Consider the following 22,090-nt stretch of genomic DNA (forward strand, 5'->3'; position numbering starts at 1 on the left):
CTATATATATATATATATATATATATATATATATATATATATATATATATTATATATAGGTGTGTGTGTGTGTGCACTGTGTTCTGTTGCATTTTATATAAATTGTGTATTAATAAATTACTAAAGGAAGGTTTAATGATAACTATTTCAGAGGCCTCTTTGAGCAAAGCAGACTGCATACATTAATTGCAACTCTAATGTGACTTCACTATGTTGAATTCCTAATCTTTGGTCATCTAGGCTATATATGAGGCCTAAGGCCCCTCTGAGTGTATCAGCCAGGTGGGTGAGCAGAGCTGCAGAGTTGAGTGTCATAGTGTCGTCTGTTTAGTAGAGGAGTTGCCTGGCCCAGGGCCATGATCACATATTTTTAACTCTTCGGATATAAATAGCTGTGTGGCAGCTAAGAGCCTCAAACACTCTGAGGTTACAAGTGCAACAAAAAACAGCAGCGCCCATTGCCTAAAGGTAAAAGGAACATTTGCATAAGGCTTCTAACATATTTATTTCCAGAAGGGCTTCAGAGAACAGTGAAATTTTGCATGGAATGGAAGACTGCATGTTTACAAAATAGTCATGTTGATACAGCACAGTCAGTAACAAACTGCTGTTTGAGATGTTTTTAGTTTCTGTGGGTAAGAGTTTGTGGGTAAGGTGGCTTACAAAGGTTTGATGTCAATGCTCCAAGATGTGTGTATTCTGTAATCTCAGACAACATCAAAGGCAGAAACTAGAGAAGTTATTTAAGGATTATTTGTATTTAAGGATTATTATACTAGCCATACTACCACATGTGTTAATTGCACAAATGCCTGATACATTTGCTATTGCCTTCCGAACATACGGTATGTCTAATTTCTTTGGTAAATACCCTAACCCTATCTGTTACTTTTCTCATTTATGACAAACATTCCAAAAACTTTGCTTCTAAAAGAAGCATTAAACACCCTTTGGTTCTTGCTGTTTTACGTGTTAAATAAACCAAAAACAGCATGGAAGGATCGTATGATGCACTAGAAGAAGATCTGGATGAGGATGAGGCCACGCAGTACATGATAGAGCATAGCCTGCTGGAATATACCAAATTCAGGAATCAGGCTCCAAGCTATGGCTGTACTTCATACATGCCCTTTGACATCGACACTATGTCTACCCATCTATGTGAGGAAATATCCCCTGCTGTTTCCCTCAGTGAAGCTGAGCTTGAGCACGTCGATTATGAGGAGATTTTTACAGCCATACGGGCAGGTGAGAGCTGATTCTCTCTGTTGCGCTGGTACTGCCGAGCGCCTGCACTCTACATCTCTTCCTCGTGTATGGCCGCAGGGAATGAAGAGGCCCTACGGCTGCTCGTGCAGCGCGCGGTTGCCCTGTCCATGGCTGACGGCAGGGGCTGGATCCCCATGCACGAGGCAGCAATACAGGAGAAAAGGAGTATTTTGGAGATCACTTTCTCAGGTAGACACTCATCCTGGTCCCGAGGCATCCTCTCAGAAGAAGCAAGTCCTTAATTCAAGAGGCCAAGCTCTGTCTCAGGAAGGTTTGTTTGTGTGTGTGTGTGTTTGTGGCATGTTCAGCCTCGCCACAGGGTCGGCCATTGCCGCACACTGAGGGGGGAGACTCCTCTTCTCCTCTCTGTCATCCACGACCGCAGAGAGAATACTACATTCCTGCTCCAGAATGGCAGCAGCCCCGACTGTCAAAACAAGGATGAAGACTCCCCATTGGTCATGGGTGTGTAGTTCTTTTCCAGAACATACAGGTTGTATAATATTTAAGAGCAATTTAGGGCCATTAGCTACTTTGCCTTCTGGCAGTAGCCTTGGAGATTAGAGAAGCATCTCTAATGCACTTTGATGCACTTTTTAAAATACAAAATTATTAAAATTAATGGATTTTTATATAATAAATTAAATTATACATTAAAAATGTTATATGTAGCTCCTCAGTTAAGAGTATTGAGAGTGGCTCTTTAGCTTGGGAAAATGTTTATGGTATGACTTCTTTTGGAGTGATTTGCTGTGTTATGGATAATTTAAAACATGATGAATGACACGTGGTATAAGAAATGCTGGAATAGATCATTTCCATGTTTCGTCTCTCCAAACAGCCATAAAGAATGATCGGTATGACCTGGCTTCTCTTCTGCTTCGGTATAATGCTGCCGTGGACCAGAAAGGGAGTCTCCAGAGAACTGCTCTGCACGAAGCATCTCTACTGGGCCTGGAGGACTACGTGTATCTACTCCTCCAGTCTGGTGCCAACCCAAATGTCTGTGACTCCAGTGAACACACTCCTTTAGCACTGGCTGCCCAGGCTGGGCACTTGAATGTTGTGGAAATCCTGCTAGAGAAAGGTGATTTAAATTTTGTTGATCCTGAGTTATGCCATGGCTTTTCAGTTCAGATGTGAATCCATGCTATTCTACGGTCTACAAGAGCATGAGTGGTTCTCTTTTCTTTGAAGAGTGAAAGGATATTTCTTTCTTCTCGATGAGTAATGCACCAGCCAGTCCATCATCCGCGAGGTTGTGTGAAGGCCAGAAGTACTCTCTGAGTATACTAACTCACTTGACAGAGTTGTGTAGCTGAGTTTGAAAAGGTGCAAAAGTTTGTGCGCATCTTTTCTCCCTGTTCACATGACAGAGGAGAGATTTACAACAGGAGTTAATAGACTAAAAGGGGGTGGGGGTAGAACTGTGATGGGGGGGGGGGGAAACTAAAGATATTTCACATTTTATTTCACATTGTTCACATTTTAAAAAAGGTCGATGATGCCTGATGGATATCAAATAGCAATGACCAGAATCATTTTGCATTGTGAAATCTATATGCACTCCTCGCTTTCACTGGCTCTCAGGAGCCAGTGTACTGTCAAAGCCTCAATCCCCAGGGTCCACGTCAGTCCTGTTTGAGGCGGCAGCGTCTGGAAATCCTGACATCATCTCTGTGCTGCTGGAGTATGGCGCCGACCCCAACACTCCCACACACACAGGCCATCTACCCATCCATCGGGTGGCTTATCGTGGTCATCTGTTGTAAGTGACGGATGGTCCGGCCAACTTGTCCCATACTTACATACTCTTGATTGCTAGATATTTGAATATTACTTACACAAAAGTCTATGTTGTCAAACAGAGTAAATCCCCCTATAGGGTCCATTCCTGCATTAATCCTCTCATCGTCCTGTATACTTTCACAGGGCACTGGAACGGTTAATCCCGGTAACTAAAAAAGAGGCTATTAAAGAGAGCGGTATGAGCCCGCTGCATTCTGCCGCCGCGGGCGGTCACAGCCAGTGCCTGGAACGCTGCTGGCATGCCGGCTTTGACCCCAACTTCATGCTCCATCCGCGGGTGCGCAGGAACTACGATGACGAGCGCAGGTCGGCACTGTACTTTACCGTGTCGAACGGCGACGTGCAGTCGGCGCGCCTGCTGCTAGAGGGCCGGCGCCATGCCCAACCAGGACCCGGTCAGCTGCCTGCAGTTGGGCCATGCCCGGGGCAACTACGAACTCATCAGCACGCTGCTGCGCTACGGCGCCAACGTCAACTACTATTCGCGCGTAAACACGACACACTTCCCGTCAGCCCTGCAGAACGCGCTGAAGGACGAGGTGATGCTGCGCATGCTGCTCAATAACGGCTATGACGTGCGACGCTGCTTCGACTGCCCCTACGGCCAGGGCTCACATGTGCCGCCCGACTTTGAGGGCTGGAGCGCTTCTGTGATAAAGGACGTGGTGGTAAGGCGACTGTCGCCGACTGGTGCTGCAACTGACTCGATTTAGTTTTGTTGCTGTCAACCATCCTTTTGAACTGCTTGGGGAAACTGCAGTGCAGTAATAACACATTTATATCTTCAGTTTTGTGAGGTCATCACAGTTTACTGGCTCAAGCAGACCACGGGCCAGGTGGTGAGAATCATGTTGGACTATGTGGACCATGTCACTTTCTGCTCCAAACTGAAGAGTGTCCTGGAAGAACAGAAACAGTGGCCAGAGATATGCAAGATTCAAGGTGTGTGATCCGCAGCAGCAAAAGGCGGAGCTTCTGAACTTAATTTCTGAAGGGTTACCAAGTGAACATAACCTGTATTAATAGTTTATTACAGGTATCGTTTTTGTGTGGCCCCAAATTACATATATGTATTTTGTTAAAAAAAAAAAAAAAACTTAAAACGCAATGTCAAGGTATTTTAAGTTAACTCAGTGATATGACAACACATTTTACTGTCTTTGCAGGAAACGCTCGAAGGCTGAAGCATTTGTGTCGGCTTAAGATCCGTGAGTGCCTTGGCCGCTTGCGCCACAGGGCTCCTGTTTTTATCAGCTTCTTGCCACTGCCCAACAGTCTCAAGGACTACATCCGTTTCAAAGAGTACGATATTTACAGCAGAGGAAGTGCGGAGAAGATTGAATGAAAGTGGACATTTCGTTTGAGGTTACATTGTGTTTGTACCGAGGCGATTATTTTAGTCGTTTTAACGTCACGTTTCCTTTTTTTTTATTTTTTTAGAAATAAATGTTTTTGGTATAGGGAAATTTCTTCACCACGGTAAAATTGTTCACTTTGTAGCATCACTTTGTCTATAATGCCTATAATTACAGCGTGGGACTGATGTGTTATATTACTTTTGTCACCTTATGTAAATAAACTACCATGCAAGTCCATTCTGTTCCAAGTGATTTTTGAAAGCGTATTAATAACCGTCCTTACGCCCACCGACTATCTATATCTAAATATGAACATAATAACAGATAGCACCGATGAAACGGTGCCCTCGTATCCAGACGGACTTGTCGTGTAAAGATCGGCCTTTTGGCGGCGCACGGCCGCTTGTAAACAGAGTGACGCCAGAGTGTTGCAGTGGTGGGGAAGACATACGTCAGAGCCATAATGGCGGAGGCTGGCTGAGAAGGAGAATTACTCAGTGAAGCGGCGCTGAAACCAACTTCATCGCCAGTCGACGAGGTGATCGGTGGCCCCCACAAAATGGCCTGCAATTTCAACGAGGACCGAAAATTCGAAAAGGACAGCATAAGACCCGGTGGCTCAGCCTTGGACGGCGGCGACAGCCAGAAACAATTGCCAGCCTGTACCACGACTACATCCAAGCAAAATGGCGATCAAGCTGGATGCGAAGACGAGCAAATGTCTGAGCAAGATGCTTCTGAGCGGCGAAGGAGCGGGCTGTCGGATCTGAAACACTGTGGCAGTTCTCCCTCGACGCTGCAGAGGTCTGCCGAGGAGTTGCCACGGAGGAATTTTCAAATTCCTCGGAAGATTAAGGAGCGGAAAGGTTGTGTCTCCTTTACTGGCATTCCTGAAACTGAAAGGGACTGCTTCTGTTTCATAGCCTGTCCATCCTGCATGCCTGCTAATCCGCGTTACCTAGTAACTTAGCTTCCCGCTGTCTTTAGCTAGAGAAGCTAACACCCGAAGTCACAGGATCTATGCGTGTATTTGCAAGGGCGGTATATTTTGCGCCTGTGCGGTTATTTGCGCTTTCATGTGCGTGTTATTTATCCAGCCACATTATGCACGGCGTCGCAGGTAGCTAGCTAGCTAGGTTGGTTAGCGTTAGCCAGCTAACTTGCTAATACTCAAATAAGCCTGTAAGTCGAGAAGCACATGAGGATCGGTGCCGTAGACCAAACACGTACGTGTTTTCGGTTAAATGCAGCAGCCGTTCCCTGAGAAACCCATCTTGCAGAGCCGTCCAGTTTTGTCCCTTACTGTGAGCCTGACACTGCACTTGCGAATGCCAGCTAGCCACAACGGGTAGCTAACAAGGTTTACCCCCACAGTGCTGCCACCATATGACATGTTTTTGCCACTCCACATCCACCACTGGCACTGGTCGTGTAATGTGACTCAGTTCACCATAACATCGCTCATGTGAGCTCTCTTTGTGGGCTAGGAAGTTTAAAGAACACTTTAGACCATCGTGTTAAAGCCCTCATGGACCCCATCTTGATGTCAAGTCACCCCTTAATCCATGCAGCCCCATATATGATGGGTTTTGGATGTCTCAGCGTTATTCTTAGTGCAGGTACACTGTCGTTAGCTCGGAATTGGACCGGTTAGCACTCCAGCAGTTGCACGTTGTGATGTGTGACATATTTGTGAGCGCTGGGAAGGAATGAGCCTTCTGAAGGTTGTGCATTTCTGTGCATGTGCACATTACCTTTAGTGTTCTTTCAAGCAGTTGTTGGTATCACTCTTGTTTAGTCTTGTGGAGACATGCAGAGGGTGCAGAGTAGTAGTGTTTTGGGCAGCAGTGATTTTTTTTTTTAACTTGGTCTGCTAGCTGCATATAAGCCTGACAAGCTTGTTCACTGCTTATTGACCTGGCCCAGACCAGGGCTGTCACCATAGTAACAGGGACAGAGTTGTTGAGAATAAATGACTTCTCTCTAGTGCCCTTGTTCTCAGTCTGAAGATCTCTTAAAAGTGTTCAGAATAGTGCTACACATGCTTGCGTCTTTTTTCACTGCTTTTGGTTGCCTGATAAACTACTTGTCAGGTGCTTTGTCTGTTTTCTCTGAACTCACTTGCTGATTTATTATAAACACAGTTAAGATACCAGTTAAAGTACAGACAATATCTATGCACAGGTATTTTTAAGATGGCATTTTGTTTGTTTATGTTGAGCTTGAGGTCTCCAGCGCTCTTGTACTGGCCGTGCTGTAGGTCTCGGGTAGAGCTGGGGTGTGTGGGTGCACACTCTTCCCCTAACTCTCCTTCTCTCTGCCGGTCCAGCAGGACTGCTCCAGCAGTTGGCCCCGGACTCGCGGGAGTTTGAGGAACTTGTTAAGCTCCTCTCTTCCTTCTACCTGGACACCTCCTCTCGAGGAGCTTTCACCTACACCAAAGCATGTCTCGTTCACAGTGAGCTCTTGGAGAAAGAGGTAAGCTCCTGTGGCTGAGGACACCTCGCCTGCTGATATGGTGTGTTCAGAGCCAGTTTCCTGGACGTAGGGTAAACTCATTCTCCGAACGATTTACATCGTTCTGCACGAAACCCACAGTCCACAAGGGCCAAACTGGCAGATTTGCTGCTTCTTGCCTGTTTATTCAGCATATCGAGTGGACCTGTCATTTACTGTAATTGATGTTAGCTGCTAAAAAAAGGCTGTCCTGTGATTTCTGTTTGGTGTTTTTATGATGAAGCCTACATTATAAGATTAGGTAAAGGGTTTATGGATCGCGTTAAAATGCAATATGAATTCACGAAGTCAGTCATATGTGGCTTGAAAGTGACAGTTTGGCCCGCGCTTGTACTAGTCTACATCGTTACCTTCCGCCTCAAAGCCGCTTCCATATTTGAACGCGCTGCTGATTTGCTGCTATTGATGAGCCCGTCCTTCTGTTCTCGGTAGTTCATTGGGAAGAAAAGGGAACTCAAGCAGGCTGGCCGGACAGATACCGAGCTCACGGATTCCTATGCCTTTCTGCTGCCTGATGCAAACAAGGTGAGTCTGGGAGCCGCACGCGTTTGTCTGCAGATCCTTTGTTTCCTTAGCCAGGCTGCGTGTTCTCTTTCACTTATTGTTCTTTACTTCACCTTTTGTTTGTATATCTGTCTTGACTGCTTAAGGGAAAACGTTTGGCTCCGTGTTGATTTATTTCAGCTTTATTCGGGTTTATCTGCAAGTAAACGGTTCATTTTAGCAAAGAATGCGGTGCGCATAAAGTTATTGCACAGTGCAAACAAGACAGACAGACTTCATGTTGTATAAACTGCAGTGAACAATAAAAAAATAAATAAATTGACATAAACAGGGAATAGTAAGTCTTCAGACACCAACCCACATTTGGCGCATTGGGCTTTGGATGCTGTGCCCCGAGATGTGCAGAGATGTAGTGTAACACTTGTGCTTTTTTTTTTAGACTCACTGGATCTGTGAAAAGGGACTGTCAGTGGGACATGCGCGGCTTAGCAATTTGGGAAATCCTGTTAAAGGTAAACTAAGCTGCCTGTTTGAATCCACTCCCTCAGAACCAGAGATGGTTCTGTTTATGTACTCCGGACTGGTGTTCGTAAACTTTAGATATTTGCTTGATGATCTGGATTATCGTGTAGTCTGTGGTGTGTTAGGGACTGGACTTTGCAAAGCAGACCAGGCTGTTGTGAACGGGCTGTCTGTAAATCATTCACGATTCCGTCTTGCCTCACTTTGCCTGGCTTCACTAAAGTGTGTATAACTGAGCACTCAGTGCTTTGCTGTTTCTTACTTTTTTTTGCTGTTATGAATATTATCTCCTCTGATGAAATGAAAAACTTGCAGTAAGTGCTTTAATATTCAGTTGAGTTAAAAAAAAAAAAAAAAAAACCCTGCAGAGGACTCTGGGGCTTGCACGAATGTTCACGGTGTACCCTTTAGTGAGCCTCTCCATGTTTTACAGGGGTTTACCTTTCCAAATACTCGGATTTGTTGCAAATTAATCCATTTGAAGTGGGAGCATCTGGGGATGTTATTATATTTAAAGTCATGAAGGTAATGTTTCATTTCTCTTTAATACCATTAGTGGTGTGTGGTTGTTATGTAAAGGAATAAAAAAGATTATGTATATGACTTCTGTTTCTCTTTCTTGCATTATTTATTTTTCTATTGTGATTATTGTTTCTGAATAATATATGGACTTTGTGTTTCTTCTGCAGGGTAGATTAAAGAGCATATTTGAAAATATGCCCAAGAGTAACCTGGAGCCTTCACCGAAGTTTGACTGCCACATACACAAAAATGCCAGCAAAGTAACATCATTACTGTCATATAGGGCCTTTGAGCTCACTCAGGTATGTGCCTCTGTCATTACCGTAACTCTGTCACTTTACAGCTGTTGGCATTGTTTTGTCTCATTGGAAGTGCACTGCCTGTTTCCTTGGTATGTCTGGGAGACTCTTCTTATCTGTTTTTTTACTGGCTAGTTCTGTTTCAGTGTCATCGCTGGTCTGACGTCACTAACGGCTTGTTTGTCTCACGTGCAGCAATACTTCTACGAGTTTGCATTCGAGGAGCCGAAGTCCCGCCCCAGGCACGTCTGTCCGTACGCTGTGGTATCGTTTCAGTACAAGGGCAAGGAGTCAGCAGCGGCCGCCCACAGGTACGGGACCTTGCGGGGCGGCAGAAGCCCCGACTGGCGGCGGGGCGGCACGCGCCGTCGCGCCAGCTCCGATCAGCTGTCCTCTTTAGAAGTGGTAGAATTGTGTGCCATTTAATTTAATTTTGTGGAGAGCCTGAAAGCACATGCTCGAGGAATGGATTGGTTCAGCTCTGCCAGCGCACAGCAGAGTGGCGATTCGCTGAGACAAGCCTCTTTTTTGCGTCTTGTTTTTCGGTTAATTACTTTGCAAGGTAGATGGGAAATGTAATGGCAGTTTTCATTCGACATGCCGGTGCTAAGTCTCGAACCACCGTACACTTTCCTGCTGCTAAATGCTGAGTCTCAGCTGGCAAAACCAGTGCTGATTTGACCACATAACCTTACTGGTTTGAAACCACAGAATCTGTGGTGCAAGCAGCCAAAGGGTTTGGTCCTCCTGGCACTTCTAAAGCTAAGCTGCCATTTTCTGAAAATTTGTCTGCGGACAAACGTAAGTTGCTGTCTAATAACCGTGCGCCCTCGTAACATAAAACTAAACATTTCGGTCGTGTTCCACATTGTCATCGTCTGTGGCGATCCCTGCATACACTCCGAGCACATCCTGTCATTGGATAACGCTCTCGGAGCAAGAACTAAAATCTCCAAACAAACATGGTCCGTGATGTTGTAACGGCGTCTGTGGACTGCGTTTGCCCGGGCCATGGCATGTCAGGCGTGTGATCGTTTAGCTCACAGCCCTGTGGAAACATGGCCTGCAATTGTTAGGTTCGCTAGGTCCTGGTGGCGCTCCATTGCTGGAGAAGTGCTACAAGGGAGGCTTATCCAGTCACGATGGAGGGATTTTAGTAGTCGATGCTCTGCTGTTCACTGCTGAAAAGCGAGTCTGGGTCTGTAGTCACTGACTTTGGAGAATAATAACCTTCATTTACTACAGGTCGTGTAGTACTATAGATGTTAGATAAAAGTGGGCATTTCAGTCCGCAGTCATTCATATCAAAACTGATATTCATGTCGTCCTTGTAAGTCACATTTTTGTTTTCTTGCTTTTCAGGTTAAGCAGTACTTTGTATGAAGGACACAGAGGTAAGTGTTCCACATCGAGTGCTTCTGAGGCAGAGTATGAACGGTGCTGAGCTCTCCCTCAGGCATCCTCTTGCCTTACCCGCGGCTCGGCTAGCGTGGGACTTGCTGACGGGTGCCTCTGTTTTGGCAGTGCGGCGCAGGTACACGGTGTGGAGCGGTCCGCTGGTCAACCGGGGGGAAGAACTCTATCAAGTGTGCATCCGCTCTCCCAGCCTCCCCTTTCTACCCCTGAAACTGTAAGCGAGCCCGTCGACCCTCGCCTCGCGACGCTGCCGCGGTTTTAGCAGCCATTTAACGAACCCCCCACCCCCACCGAAACCTGCTGAATTTTCCCTTTCCTCGCCCTTTAAGCCCCGACAGGATCGACATCAGTGCAGCGATGCATCTCGACCAGGTGAAGAGGAAGATCCCATCCACGCTGCTCTCGTGGGAGACGTACAGCGGGACGCAGGAGGGTGAGCGCGGGCGCGGGGAAGGCGAATGCGTCTGCAGCAGAAGACGGTTAGCGGCGTGCCGCCGTTGCCGCGGTCCCTCAGAACCCTTGTTTGTTTGTTTGCTGCAGTGCACAAGTGTGGGATCTACGGCAGCCTGTTTGAGGTGATGGGCAAGACCAAGCAGGGCAACTGCCTGTCCGGACTGCTGCACCGACTGGAGAGGGAGAAAATGGTGAGTTTCTTTCAACGTTGTCGCGTTCCTCTTTGGCCCTGTTAACGCCTCGTATGAGTCTGAATGTCAGCGTTTCCGTAACGAGGACGCCCGGAATCCCTGCCTTTTCGTGGTGTGGATTGCGATCTCCGCTCTGATGTCTGATGTGCGTGTGTGTGGAGGTGCAGGGAGCCAAACTAGACTGGCGACGCAGCAGATGTAGGGTGTCCCGTAATGACTCTGCGGCGCGACCAAGGAGGGGGTCTTCTTCAGTACTTTGACAACACAGATGTGTTTGCAATGGTGGTTACACAGTTCCCCCTGTAGGTGAGGCATTTGTGCTCTTTGCAGTAATGTGGTTAGGTACGTTCGCCCCTAACGTGAGCACAGATTGTGTTTACGCCTGGAGTCCAGTGACTGAATAAGCCAGACCACCTTCTGAGGTAGTCTGGTTCACACAGTCACGTGTGTGTGTGTGCGTGCACACATGTACACCTTGCATTAGGATGCGTTTTCCCTAATCTTGATAAACTAACCAGATACAGATCCTTCAATGTATAAAGCACTGTTCCTGTTTTAATGTTTGTAAAGGGTGTATTATATTTAATGAGTGATTCTGTGTTAATGTTTGTAAAGGGTTTATAATGTTTAATGAGTGTTCCTGCTGTTGAAGCAGGTGCTTGGAGAGAACGTGAATGGAGAGGAATGTTCTTCCCCCCCATGCAGTAGCTCCTCTGCTATCAGGATCTTTGTCGGTTATCTGTTAAGATTCCCAGAGCGTGTGTAAAGCTTTGATCCGATCCCCTCCGGTCTGTTTTTGTCCAGGTTCTCGTGAAGCCGCTGGTGGACAGAGGTTTCCTGTTCCTCCTGTCGCCCGCTCACATGCACGGTTCTAACGGTAAACTCTGCCGCCACGTTCATAAGCACGGACGGCGCGCTCACGCCATCCCTCAGCCGTTTGACTGACGGTAGAACGTCTTTCTCTGTGTCGTTTGCTCAACTGCAGAGCGGCGAGGAAGAAATGACAGAGGCTTGCAGGCACTTTTTGTTTTTCAAGAGCCAAGGATCACGAGATGCTTCAGTAAGTGTGTGTGTGTGTTTGTATCTTTTTTTTCTCATGGCTGTGTTTCAAAGTGCGTTTTCTTTGCACGAGTGTTGACTTTTTTCCTTTGTTCCCCCCCCCCCCCCCCCCCCGTTTTGGTCTAGTGTCGAAGCACGCAGGCCCGCAAGAGGACAATCTGGTCTCATTAGAGCCAAAAGACCCGGTCACAGACCACCTCGACACCTACGTCCCTGCCTTGCATCACGCCTTCGTCAAACTGCGCTCCAACCCACCCAAGGACCTGGCCGCCGGAGTGAAGAGCCAGGTGCAGGACTACCTGGGCCTCCGCCAGCAGGGCGTGGGCCGGCCCTTCGCCGCACCCGAGTACCGGCACAACCTGGACGAGCGGCCCAGCCTGCACCCGCCCCCCCGGGCCAAAGGCGTGGACTCGGCGCTGAGCACCTACCTCTACGGTCCCGCCGGCTTCCAGCTGCCGGTGGCGCGCCTGCGGCAGGGCACCGGCGAGAGCTGCTGGGGCACGTCGTCCCCGCCCGCCGGGGGGGAGGAGTACAGCCCCGTGTCGGACTGGGGCGGCCCCGACGGGCCGGCCGGCAGCGGCGCCAGGCCAGGGCTGGCGCAGTCCAACGGGGGCGGGCAGGGCGCCCGACTCGGCCAGGCCGAGTACGACAAGGACAAGATGGAGAAGCTGCTGAAACTGATCCAGCTGCACAAGCGGGCGCTGGGCAAGGAGGACGGCAGCGGGCAGGAGCGCGCAGACACCTGGGACCCCGCCGGGCTGAAGAGGAGGAGCGAGGGAGACGCACTGCCCGGCGTCAGCAAGTACCTGAAGACTGGCGCGCCAAGCAACGGCGAGCCAGGGAGGGGTGAGTGGCAGCGTTCCCGTCGGCGGTGGGCGGGAGAGAGGTGGGAAACGAGGGAATGTCAGCGAATTGCAGTTGATGCGTTAAGTCCGAGCGGAGGTTGTACGTCGGTGCGCCTGCTTCACAGCTTCTGAATGTGGGATCTCGCAGCAGCTGGGTAAACTAGGTAGCGAAGCAGCAAGCGCGTAGGCGCGCGGCCGGTCCAGGGCCGTCAGGAGGCCTCGGTTGCAGGGGTGGCGCGTTCCTTAATGTTTTGTTCCCTGTCCGCCTGCGGCTCACCCCTGCGCTCTCCCATCCTCGCCCACAGTGCCGCAGGGCGACAAGCCGCTGTCTCTCTCGGCCGTGATGGACAGCATGGGGCTGTGCGACACGGACCTGCGCGAGCGCGTGGCCCACGGCGCGAGCGTGCAGGACACGCAGGCACTGCTGAAGCTCTTCTTCAGCGCCATCAAGAAGATCGCCCAGAGCCCTGGCCCGGCCGCCGCCACGTCAGCGCTGGCCCCTCAGCCGCAGGACGGCCCGGGGCCCGAGCCGGCCCGCGAGCCAGGAGAACACGCCGCCCGCAGCGACCTGCGCTCCCGGCACGCGGAGGAGGAGCAGACCGTGCAGGAGTATCTGGAGGTTTGGGTTTCCATTTCCGTTGCATAGCAGATATGAGGCTAAGCTTTCTGGCGCCAATGCTAACGCCCGTGCTTTGCTGTACCGCGCAGGACCAGATGGCGTGCAGCATCAGCAGCATGGACCTGTGCAGCCCGTCGTCCAACGTGGAGCAGCAGGCTGTCCGGCCCGTGGAACACGCCGGTCACACCCCCTCGCAGCAGAGAGCAGTGTCCACGGGTAGGCCTCCCTCATCCTCGTCCTCCTCGCCATGCGCTGCATGGCTCAGCCGTCCTGAGTGCTGTGCGTCGGGAGTTAAGTAAGGTCAGTGACACTCGATTCCCACGCTCAGTTAATCCGATTTTCTGTTTTCGGTTCACAGGCCCGGACGCTGCGGGCGATGCGGGGACGTCCGGGTCGGACAGACCGACCCCGGTGGCAGGGAGAGCCGTCGAATCCATCCTGGACCAGGAGTTCCAGCACCTTTGCATGGACATCCGCGAACTGATGGACACCCAGAAAATCTACTATGTTTCCCAACCTCCTTCGCCTCGGCAGGAGGGGGAGCCGAACAGGCTGAGCTCTGCCTTCTCTGCCTACGTGTCGAAGTACATCCAGCCGGTGCCCGTGCAAGGTTACATCAGCACGCTTTGTGAATGGATGAGTCGGATGAGCGGCTCCTCCTCCGTTCCCCCTCGGCCCGCCCCTAGCAGCCCTGCCCCCGCCCCTCAGCCTGTCCCCGCCCCCGCGGTGGTCCCTCCTGTGCAGCCTGCTCCCGCTCCTCCGGTGTCTCCTTCTACGGTTACGACGCCTCCTCATGCTGCGGTGGCACCCACTCCCCTCCACGCCAGACAGCCAGCCCCAAAGCCTAAACCGCAGGAGGCCGTACCCAAAGTGGCGCCACCCGCGCCCCAGAGCCCCTGCCCTGCCCCTACACCTGCCCCTCCATCTGCCCCCACACACACACCCACACCTGCCCCCAAGAAACAATCCTCTCCCACCTGCAAGCGTCGCCTGGGCACCATCAAGGAGGCGCACCTGGTCCCAGTGGGGAAAAAGACTGACGGGCCGAAGGTCCCGGGTGTTGTGGACAGCCCTAAAGGCCTGCCCCCGGCAGGAAGCACCGGTCTCCCGCCCATAGCAGAGTTGCCCCCTGACCCGGCCCAGGCGGGCGGCGCCGGCCCCGTCGGAAACAACGTGATTGGCCAGCTAAAGCCGGACGTGTTGTGCACGCTGGTGGAGATCATGCAGATGAACGCGGTCAAGTTTTACATTCAGCGGGGGGATGAGGAGGAGAGCAGGCTATGCACTGAGATTAAGGTAGGCATCCGGGGGGGGGGGGGGGAGAGGAGGCGTTTGCACCTCCTGGAGGGCTCCGGCCGGCCTGTGACGTTCACCGTGGGCTGCTGGTGGCCGCTCCCTCACCTGTTTTGCCTTCCTTCCTCTGAATCCTTCACAGGGGTACTTGGAAAGCCTCGGCAACATCGAGTGCGACCCTCAGACGTACCTGGAAAACAACTGTCAACAGAAGTTTATGGTCATCATTCAGAATGAAGACATTGCTTCTCACGTTCACAAGGTATTGTTGCAGTGTGGCCAATGTGAGACCGGAATCTCTTTGGATATTTATTAGTGTTTTTTTTTTTTGTTTGTTTATTCTTCGGACAAATAAGGTAAACTTGCTCTACGTGAAATGGTTAGGGAATGCTGGCAGGGACCTCCGCCTGAACTGAAAATCATGGATCTAAACCTTCCCAAATGCCTTTCAGATTCCAGCATTGGTCTCCCTAAAGAAGTTATCTACAGTGTACTTCGCCGGCGTGGACAGTCTAGACGACGTTAAAAATCGCACTTACAATGAGCTTTTTGTGTCCGGAGGCCTCATCGTTTCAGACGAGCTCATCCTCAAGCCGGACTTCATCACACTAGGTGAGCACCAGTCTGACCCGTTGGTGGAATCCCTCTCACTTGGTGGGACATCATGCTCTGGTCGTAAAGGTTCCTGCATCCTCCATCGTTAGCTGAAGGCAGTTACCTTTGCACAGTTGGTAACTGCTTAGTCCCGGTCTCCTGAGCTGTCTTCAGAACAGTGTTTATTCAGTCTGATGCTCTCTGATGCCTGTTTTCTTATTTTTGATGAGTACATCTTTCATGTAAAGAAATCAGAGCTCAGTTTATAGACACATCAGCGCAATCATTTGTTTGTTTTATTGGTGGCGTTTTCAGCCAATTCACAAATGTTATGGAAATGTAGTGTAACATGTTTGAGGCAGCCATCTGGAAGTACCCAGCCTCCAGACAAGAAGTTAATGGACATTCAACAGGAAATATCTAAGGGAAGCCAGATTAGGACCTTTAACGGCAGCCCACCAGTCACAGCAGATAAACAGAACAATAGGCCACCTGTCAAACCGTGATAGTCATGCCTACAACTACTAAGGCAGCAGCAGTCGTGATGTCGACCCTTCAGGACAAAACACCGCTCAGTAAACCGCCAGGAGCGCCCATGTGGTCGTACCCATCGCTTCCTCGGTGGTCTGTTTCTCCTGCCGTGTGGCTTGCTTGTTTATTTATTTCTTTTTTTTGCGCTGTGTGTTCTTGTGCAGGGAAGCTGCAGGCCTTCCTCCAATTCCTGGAGGGCCAGAGCACGGCGTGGAAGTGGAAGGTGCACTGCAAGACCCAGAAGAAGCTGAAGGAGCTCAGCAGGTCAGTGCCCGTCAGGCCACTCGGCCACAGCCTGCCAGGACTCGCGTCAGCACAGCAGAGTAAAGGCAAAGGGATTAAAACTAGTTACAGTTAGCAGTTACAGTTCATTCACCTGTGAACCGAGAGGCTTTTATGTTGCTTCTCTCTGCAAGTCCTGCAGGTTCTTTCTTCAAATAGTGTGTAACTGCGGAACTTGCTGAGAATAATAGTACTTATTATTCTTATTATAGACACCTTTGCCTTTCTTAGAATTTCTCGTTATCACCACAAAGGCTTCTGCCAGGAGTGACTGAATTCCTATCTCTCTCTCCCTCCCTCTCTCCCCCCCCCACCGTCTAGGTTAAACAGTGAAGCTCTGGACCTGCTGAACCTGCTGACAGCCTACCAGAAGAAGCACCTGGTGGAGTTCCTGCCGTACCACGAGTGCGATGCCCCGGTGCGCCAGGCGCCGGACCTGGACTGCCTGGTGAAGCTCCAGGCCCAGCACACGCAGCTGCGCCACGTCATCTTCCTCACGGGTATCACACGCATGAAGGGGCGGAGATTCACGTTTCTTTAGCGATGCCTTGTGCCTGTTTTATTAGCTACTCCCGTAATGGGACTTGGAGTTGAACGTCCGTTAAGTTGTGCGCGGTTTATCGCAGACGTTATTTCAGCTCTTGGAACTCTTAGAGGGGTTTGTAGATGTGTCTTTAAATAGCACTGTGCTGTCTGCCGGAACTTTTTAAAATGTATTTAATTAGCGGTTGAGTATCTATTGCACTCATTTGTCTCATATTGATGTCATATGCTTTATTTACAGATAAGTGCTTTGAACCGCCCAAATTCTCTAGTAATGGGGTCATCACTGCTGGCATTAATGACATCATGACGAACTTTGAGAGCCTGGTTAGCAGTACTAAAACCAACATGCCCACTCTGCCCGCTCCGCCCACTGCAGGTACTGCCGCTAGCTGGCTAGCGTGTGGCTAAGGAAGCTTCTGCTTTTGCAGGGAGCACATTTTAACGTCTTTGCTCCCTGTCTCTGTGCAGGTTCGACGCGCTCTCCCACACACACACTCGCTGTGGAGCCCGACGTGTGTGTCGAAGAGGAGGACATGTCCTTGGATTCAGACGAGGAGGCGTCGGCAGTGCCCGAGGGCGGGGCGGAGAAAGCCAAGACGCCACTGCCTCCCCCGCCCCGGTGCGAGGAGTTTCGGCCCCCTCTCCCTGACCTGTCGGGCCGGGACCCCCTCTCTTCTTTCCCCGGCCGGAGTCAGAGCTCCTACCCTGTGGACTACAACGCGCTCAAGACCGCAATCTCGCAGTACAAGGCCTCCAGGCAGGGCGGCGCGCCCACGGCCGAGGTGGACGACGGCCTGACCAGCTTCGGGGTCAACCCCCACCAGAGCTACCTGTACCCCAGCACGGCGCAGTGGAGCCCCTACCCCGCCTCCCCCGGCTACCACGTGGCCTCGGCCTACTCCTCGCCAGCCTGCTCGGCCTCGCAGGGCCCGGAATACGCACAGCTGGGCACCCCAACCGTAAACCAGACCGGCACTCCTCCGCTCTCGTTGCCCCCTGCCCTGCCTCAGGCCAACCCCAGCACTCTGATCCCTACGATCCCCTCCACACAGCCCCCCCCGAACCCCGCTACCCTGGCCCCCGCCAACCCCTCTGCGCCTCCCGTGCCGCAGGTTTCTGGCGGTGCAGCGGATGCCCTGCCTGCTCTGGAGGCTCCGCCTTGCCCTCAGCCCTCAGCACAGGCTCCGCCCCTGCCTGGCGACTCCGCTGCTGTAGCCTCAGGCGGCGCCGTGGGTCACGTGGCACCGTCTGGCTCTCAGGATGTGCAGGGTAAAGCCATGGAGTCTGCTCCCCTCGCGTCCCCTTCCTCTTCGTCCTCGTCGTCTCTGCCCGGAACGCTGCCGGGCTTCCCGGACCCCCCCGTGTTCCCCGCTCTCACGCCCATCCCGCCCGTGCCGCCCATGTTCAACTGGGCGGCGGCTCAGCACGGCTACGCGCCCGGGGTGAGCGTGGGGCATTTCAGCACCCTCCCCCCCGCGCAGAGCGAAGCCGCAGGGAAGCCGGCCGCCCCGGGCTCGGCCGACGGACCGTGGGCGGCACCCGGCGAGGGTTCCACCCCCGGCGGTCAGGCGGAGGGGGGCACGGCCGTCGCGGCGCCCGGCCCGGCCCCTTTCCAGGAGGCGGGGTCGGAGAAGAGCGGCACGCCTGGGAATCTGACGCCCAGCAGCCAGGGCAGCAGGACTCCAGTGAACTCATGCGCAGAGAACAAAGGAGGCGGGCTGAGCCAGGCCCAGGCCGGGGGGGCCGCGCCCGGCAGGGGTGGAGCCGGCTGCAGAGCACTCCTCCCCCTCCCCGGAGCCGGGATGGGCCCCGCGTGCCGAGGTGGGCTGCAGGGGCCAGCCCCACGCTGCGGCGGTGGCGGCACATTCGGCCCCAGGGGGCCCATGGACATCATGCGTGGATGTTACAGGGGAAGGGGAGTTCCGCCAGTGCCCATGAGATCTAGACCGGGTCGGGGGCCGATGCGGGGCGGCTCGGTCTGTAACTGGGGCTACCCTCCCGGGAGAGGGGCTGTCCCGGACTACTACTCGGACTACACGTACCCCTGAATGCCAAGGCGAACGGTTAAATATTCACAGACTACTGCCGTAGAGAATGTATATATTTGACATGAAGAGCACATTGATGATGGTGATGGAATCATGCTTTTGTACCAATTAGATCAATAATTCGGACAACAGCCGGCGTGGTGCTGTTGTTCAGACACGCCCTTCCTGAAACCTTGTTCAGACCACTATATTTATATTGCCAAGAAATGTAATTGCCTTTCACTGTTTTTTCGTTACAATTTTCAGAACGGTTTGTGAACAAGGGACAAATGCAGACATATTTTTTTAAAGAGAAAAAGTGAGTCACTCTTCATTTTAGCTGGTTTTTGTTTGTTTTTTATTTACATTCTTGGTTGTACAAATGTTCTATTAAAACAAGGTTGTATCAAACATGGAACTGTGTTTGACTATATTATCTGCAGGAAGTGGCTAGCTGTGTTCTTCATGTATGCATATGTATGATGCGTTTCTAAGTATGGTCTGTTTACAGATTTCTCCCCTACAGAGGACCCCTCTCGGTCTTCATGGACGTGTATTTAATGTCTGGCCTGCAGAGGGCGGTGTTCTGTCTTTGTTTCTGAGATATTGGGAGTCCATGGCACTAAACTTGCACTGCAGAAACTGCAGAAATTTTTTTTTAAATCCTACTTTGTAGGTTTAAAACATGTTCTTTGGTCTGTTTCATAAATCTGTTTTTAAGCAGACATCTTTCATGTCTTCATTTTGCCAAATAAGGGTTTGAAGATTTGCATTGCATTTGAATTGGGTACAGAGAAGAAAACATTCTTTGTCAGCAGAGAGTGCAGGTTACGTTGCACGTGTCAAGCTGATGGGTTCTTCGTGATGCTCGGTGAAGAAAAGCAAACTTTCCCCTGGGGGATTTTGCGTGCTCAGTGCTGCATCGGGATTCTCGGTCTCTCGCTCATGTGAGTGGGCTGAAAAATGAGGATGCAGAGGTGTTGAAACCATTATCTGCTGCCACAGCGCATGTAATTGGATCTGTCCCTACACTAAATGTCTATTATGTAACACATTTTCCTCTTACAGCAAACTTGAGGAAAATCCAGCATTTTCTTCAGATGTGCTTAAACTTCATTATGCTTTTAAACTTCATAATAGGATTCGCATCAAACCGGTGTTTGAAGTTGGCGGATATGGCCATGTGTCAGTTTGGCCTGTAGAAGTCAGTAAATTCGGAACATCATGGACTGTGTAATGGCCCCAGCTGTCGTGTAGTCTAGTGATTTGTTTCAGAGAGCTCACATACATGGTGTCCTGTCTTCAGTCATGCTGGCTGTGGCACCTGGCAACATTTCCCCACACGGAGAAGTACTCTCTCCTTCATAGAAATGCATCCTTTACTAGTATATGAACCCATTGTTCATTTAGTTTTCCAGGGGCACGATCAGTGTTAAACCCCAGGTCACTGACATTTTATGGCCCACTACAAATTTTCAGATGCACTTGTTATTGCCACCGACTGAATTGAAAGCTGGAAGTGTGGCACAAATACACCCGGCTAACGTTCCATCTGTGTTTTGGGGGAGTTCTCCCTTTTTACATTCAAGAGAAAAGGAAACTTGGATGATTAGGCAAAAAAGTTGCAAAAGGAAGGACCTGGTTCTATAATTCCCTGAGCAATCGTTTCAAACGTGTCCGTGGCTCTTGTCCCGTTGTGTTTGATGTGGTCGTCTCTGCAGTGGAGGTGGATGGCGTTGGCTGCTGTCATGTGTGAAATAAGATATAGCGACGATGTTCTTCTGCTACCACACAAAGGTATCTGTATGGAGTGTCGGGTAATCGGGCCGTGTGGTTGCTTTGCCGAGAAGTGCAGTGTGGTCAGATGAAGTGGCGTATAGAGGAATAGCTCTGACCCTCGCGGCACTTTGTTGTAGCAGGTCGTTCTGAAGCACACGAGCACTGTACAGGGCCCTTGTGCCCATGCATTATTAATGGGCCAAAAGGGACCTCTATCGCTAATTCTGGTCACGTCTGGTGCTGGGGACTATGGGTGAATTCTACTTTTCCCTGTGCTGGTTTTTTTTTTTTTTTGCTCTTCTGCCTTAAGTGCATCTTTCCCCTCGCGCTGCATTGAGGGCCGTTCACTGGCAGGGATGTTTAATCCTTTCCCGCAATATTTTTGCATTAAACAGCACTCAAAAGCGCATGCACAGGCTTGGGCATGAACGGTATCGCATAAAAGCGGCCATCGTAGCCGAGTGTCGTTTCTGCCTTCTTTAAATACAGGGTTTTTAAGGAAGCATAGAACATTCACCAAAATGATGACACTGCTCAATCTTTTCCAGATGTACTTCACAATCATAGGTACCAAATTTAAGTTTCAGAAAACATATATAAAGAATTAAATGGCATCGTGCACCTAAGCTGAGCAGACATCAGTCTAAAGATAACCCAAAATGCATTCTAAAGATGGGGTAAGGACAAGATGGATGTATTTCCTTTCATCTATGGCGTTTAGCTGAAACTTTTATCCAAAGCAATTTACAATTATGACTGAGTACAACTTGAGCAACTGAGGGTTCAGGGCCTTACTCAGGGGCCCAACAGTGGAAACTTGGCAGTGGCAGGGCTTAAACCAGCAAGCTTCCAATTACAGGTCAAGTACCTTAAGCACTGAGCTACCGCTGCCCTTTCTGTCGTGTGCCTTTGCATGTCCTGGTGCATAAATAGTATATATAGCTGTCTATATTTCACCCTGTGGCTTGCGCTCTTAAAAAAATCTTAACATTAATATTGTCCTCGGCGTTTCTGAGACCACAGGCATGCGCCCGTGCTGCAGAGATCCTCTTCACATTCATGCCGGTTCAGCGTGTAATCCAGGGGATTGTATCCTTAGCCGTTATTTTATTTGCCACATTTATCCAGAATTGACTCCCACACCACCATGTGCCAATTAAAGAAAACGTTCAATATATTGGTAAATCCATGTCATGGGGAAAACTGTTGCACAGTTTTTGGAGAGTAGGGAAATTGAATAATACTCACATTTTGGAGATGCTTATTTTACTTTCAAGTTCAGTCAGTTATATCCATTTATTTGAATATTTGCAATATTGGTTCAATGAAACATGTAAGACCTGCCTGAGGTGTGATGGCTCAGTGGTTAGGGTAATGGGAAGGTTGCTGGTTCAAGCCCCACCACTGCCAAGTTGCCACTGTTGGGCCCCCGAGCAAGACCCTCAATTAACCCTCAATTGCTCAAATTGTACTCAGTCCAAATTGTAAGTCACTTTGTATAAAAGTGTCAGCTAAATGCCATGAATGTAAATAATGCTCCAGGTGGTTCTTGCAACATGCACATCACTGAAATCCTGTTATATGATGTCATATATAGGTCAGTGGCTCATACAGGAGAGTGTCCTGCAGAACTTATGTGGTTACATATGTTCACA

The 22,090-nt window shown here is 50.3% G+C and overlaps 2 protein-coding genes across 3 annotated transcripts; both read left to right on the forward strand.

Moving 5' to 3' along the window:
* The first annotated feature begins 403 nt into the window (after positions 1-403).
* Positions 404-4,673, forward strand: asb14b (ankyrin repeat and SOCS box containing 14b). Its single transcript, XM_026998246.2, is given in 11 exon segments — positions 404-468; positions 992-1,248; positions 1,327-1,458; positions 1,578-1,590; positions 1,592-1,734; positions 2,111-2,356; positions 2,860-3,037; positions 3,202-3,445; positions 3,447-3,746; positions 3,867-4,020; positions 4,245-4,673. Coding segments are annotated over 10 exon segments (1,845 nt in total). The 5' UTR covers positions 404-468; position 992; the 3' UTR covers positions 4,424-4,673.
* A 187-nt stretch (positions 4,674-4,860) lies between these two features.
* On the forward strand, positions 4,861-19,381 carry tasorb (transcription activation suppressor b). 2 transcript variants are annotated; one of them, XM_035522463.1, is made up of 23 exons: positions 4,861-5,302; positions 6,766-6,914; positions 7,386-7,478; positions 7,897-7,969; positions 8,413-8,504; positions 8,669-8,803; positions 8,996-9,111; positions 10,163-10,194; positions 10,325-10,430; positions 10,546-10,649; positions 10,757-10,860; positions 11,665-11,737; positions 11,846-11,920; positions 12,046-12,765; positions 13,070-13,383; positions 13,473-13,599; positions 13,742-14,679; positions 14,819-14,938; positions 15,129-15,288; positions 15,966-16,065; positions 16,405-16,583; positions 16,868-17,005; positions 17,098-19,381. In XM_035522463.1, exons 1-23 carry the CDS (start codon positions 4,996-4,998, stop codon positions 18,675-18,677), a joined length of 5,835 nt encoding a protein of 1,944 aa, XP_035378356.1. In that variant the 5' UTR covers positions 4,861-4,995; the 3' UTR covers positions 18,678-19,381. The 2 variants fall into 2 exon arrangements, with proteins under 2 accessions (XP_035378356.1, XP_035378357.1); XM_035522464.1 differs by having other exon boundaries at positions 6,769-6,914.
* The last annotated feature ends 2,709 nt before the right edge of the window (positions 19,382-22,090 follow it).

This window comes from Electrophorus electricus, chromosome 24, assembly GCF_013358815.1.
Source record: "Electrophorus electricus isolate fEleEle1 chromosome 24, fEleEle1.pri, whole genome shotgun sequence".
NCBI classification, from domain to species: domain Eukaryota; kingdom Metazoa; phylum Chordata; class Actinopteri; order Gymnotiformes; family Gymnotidae; genus Electrophorus; species Electrophorus electricus.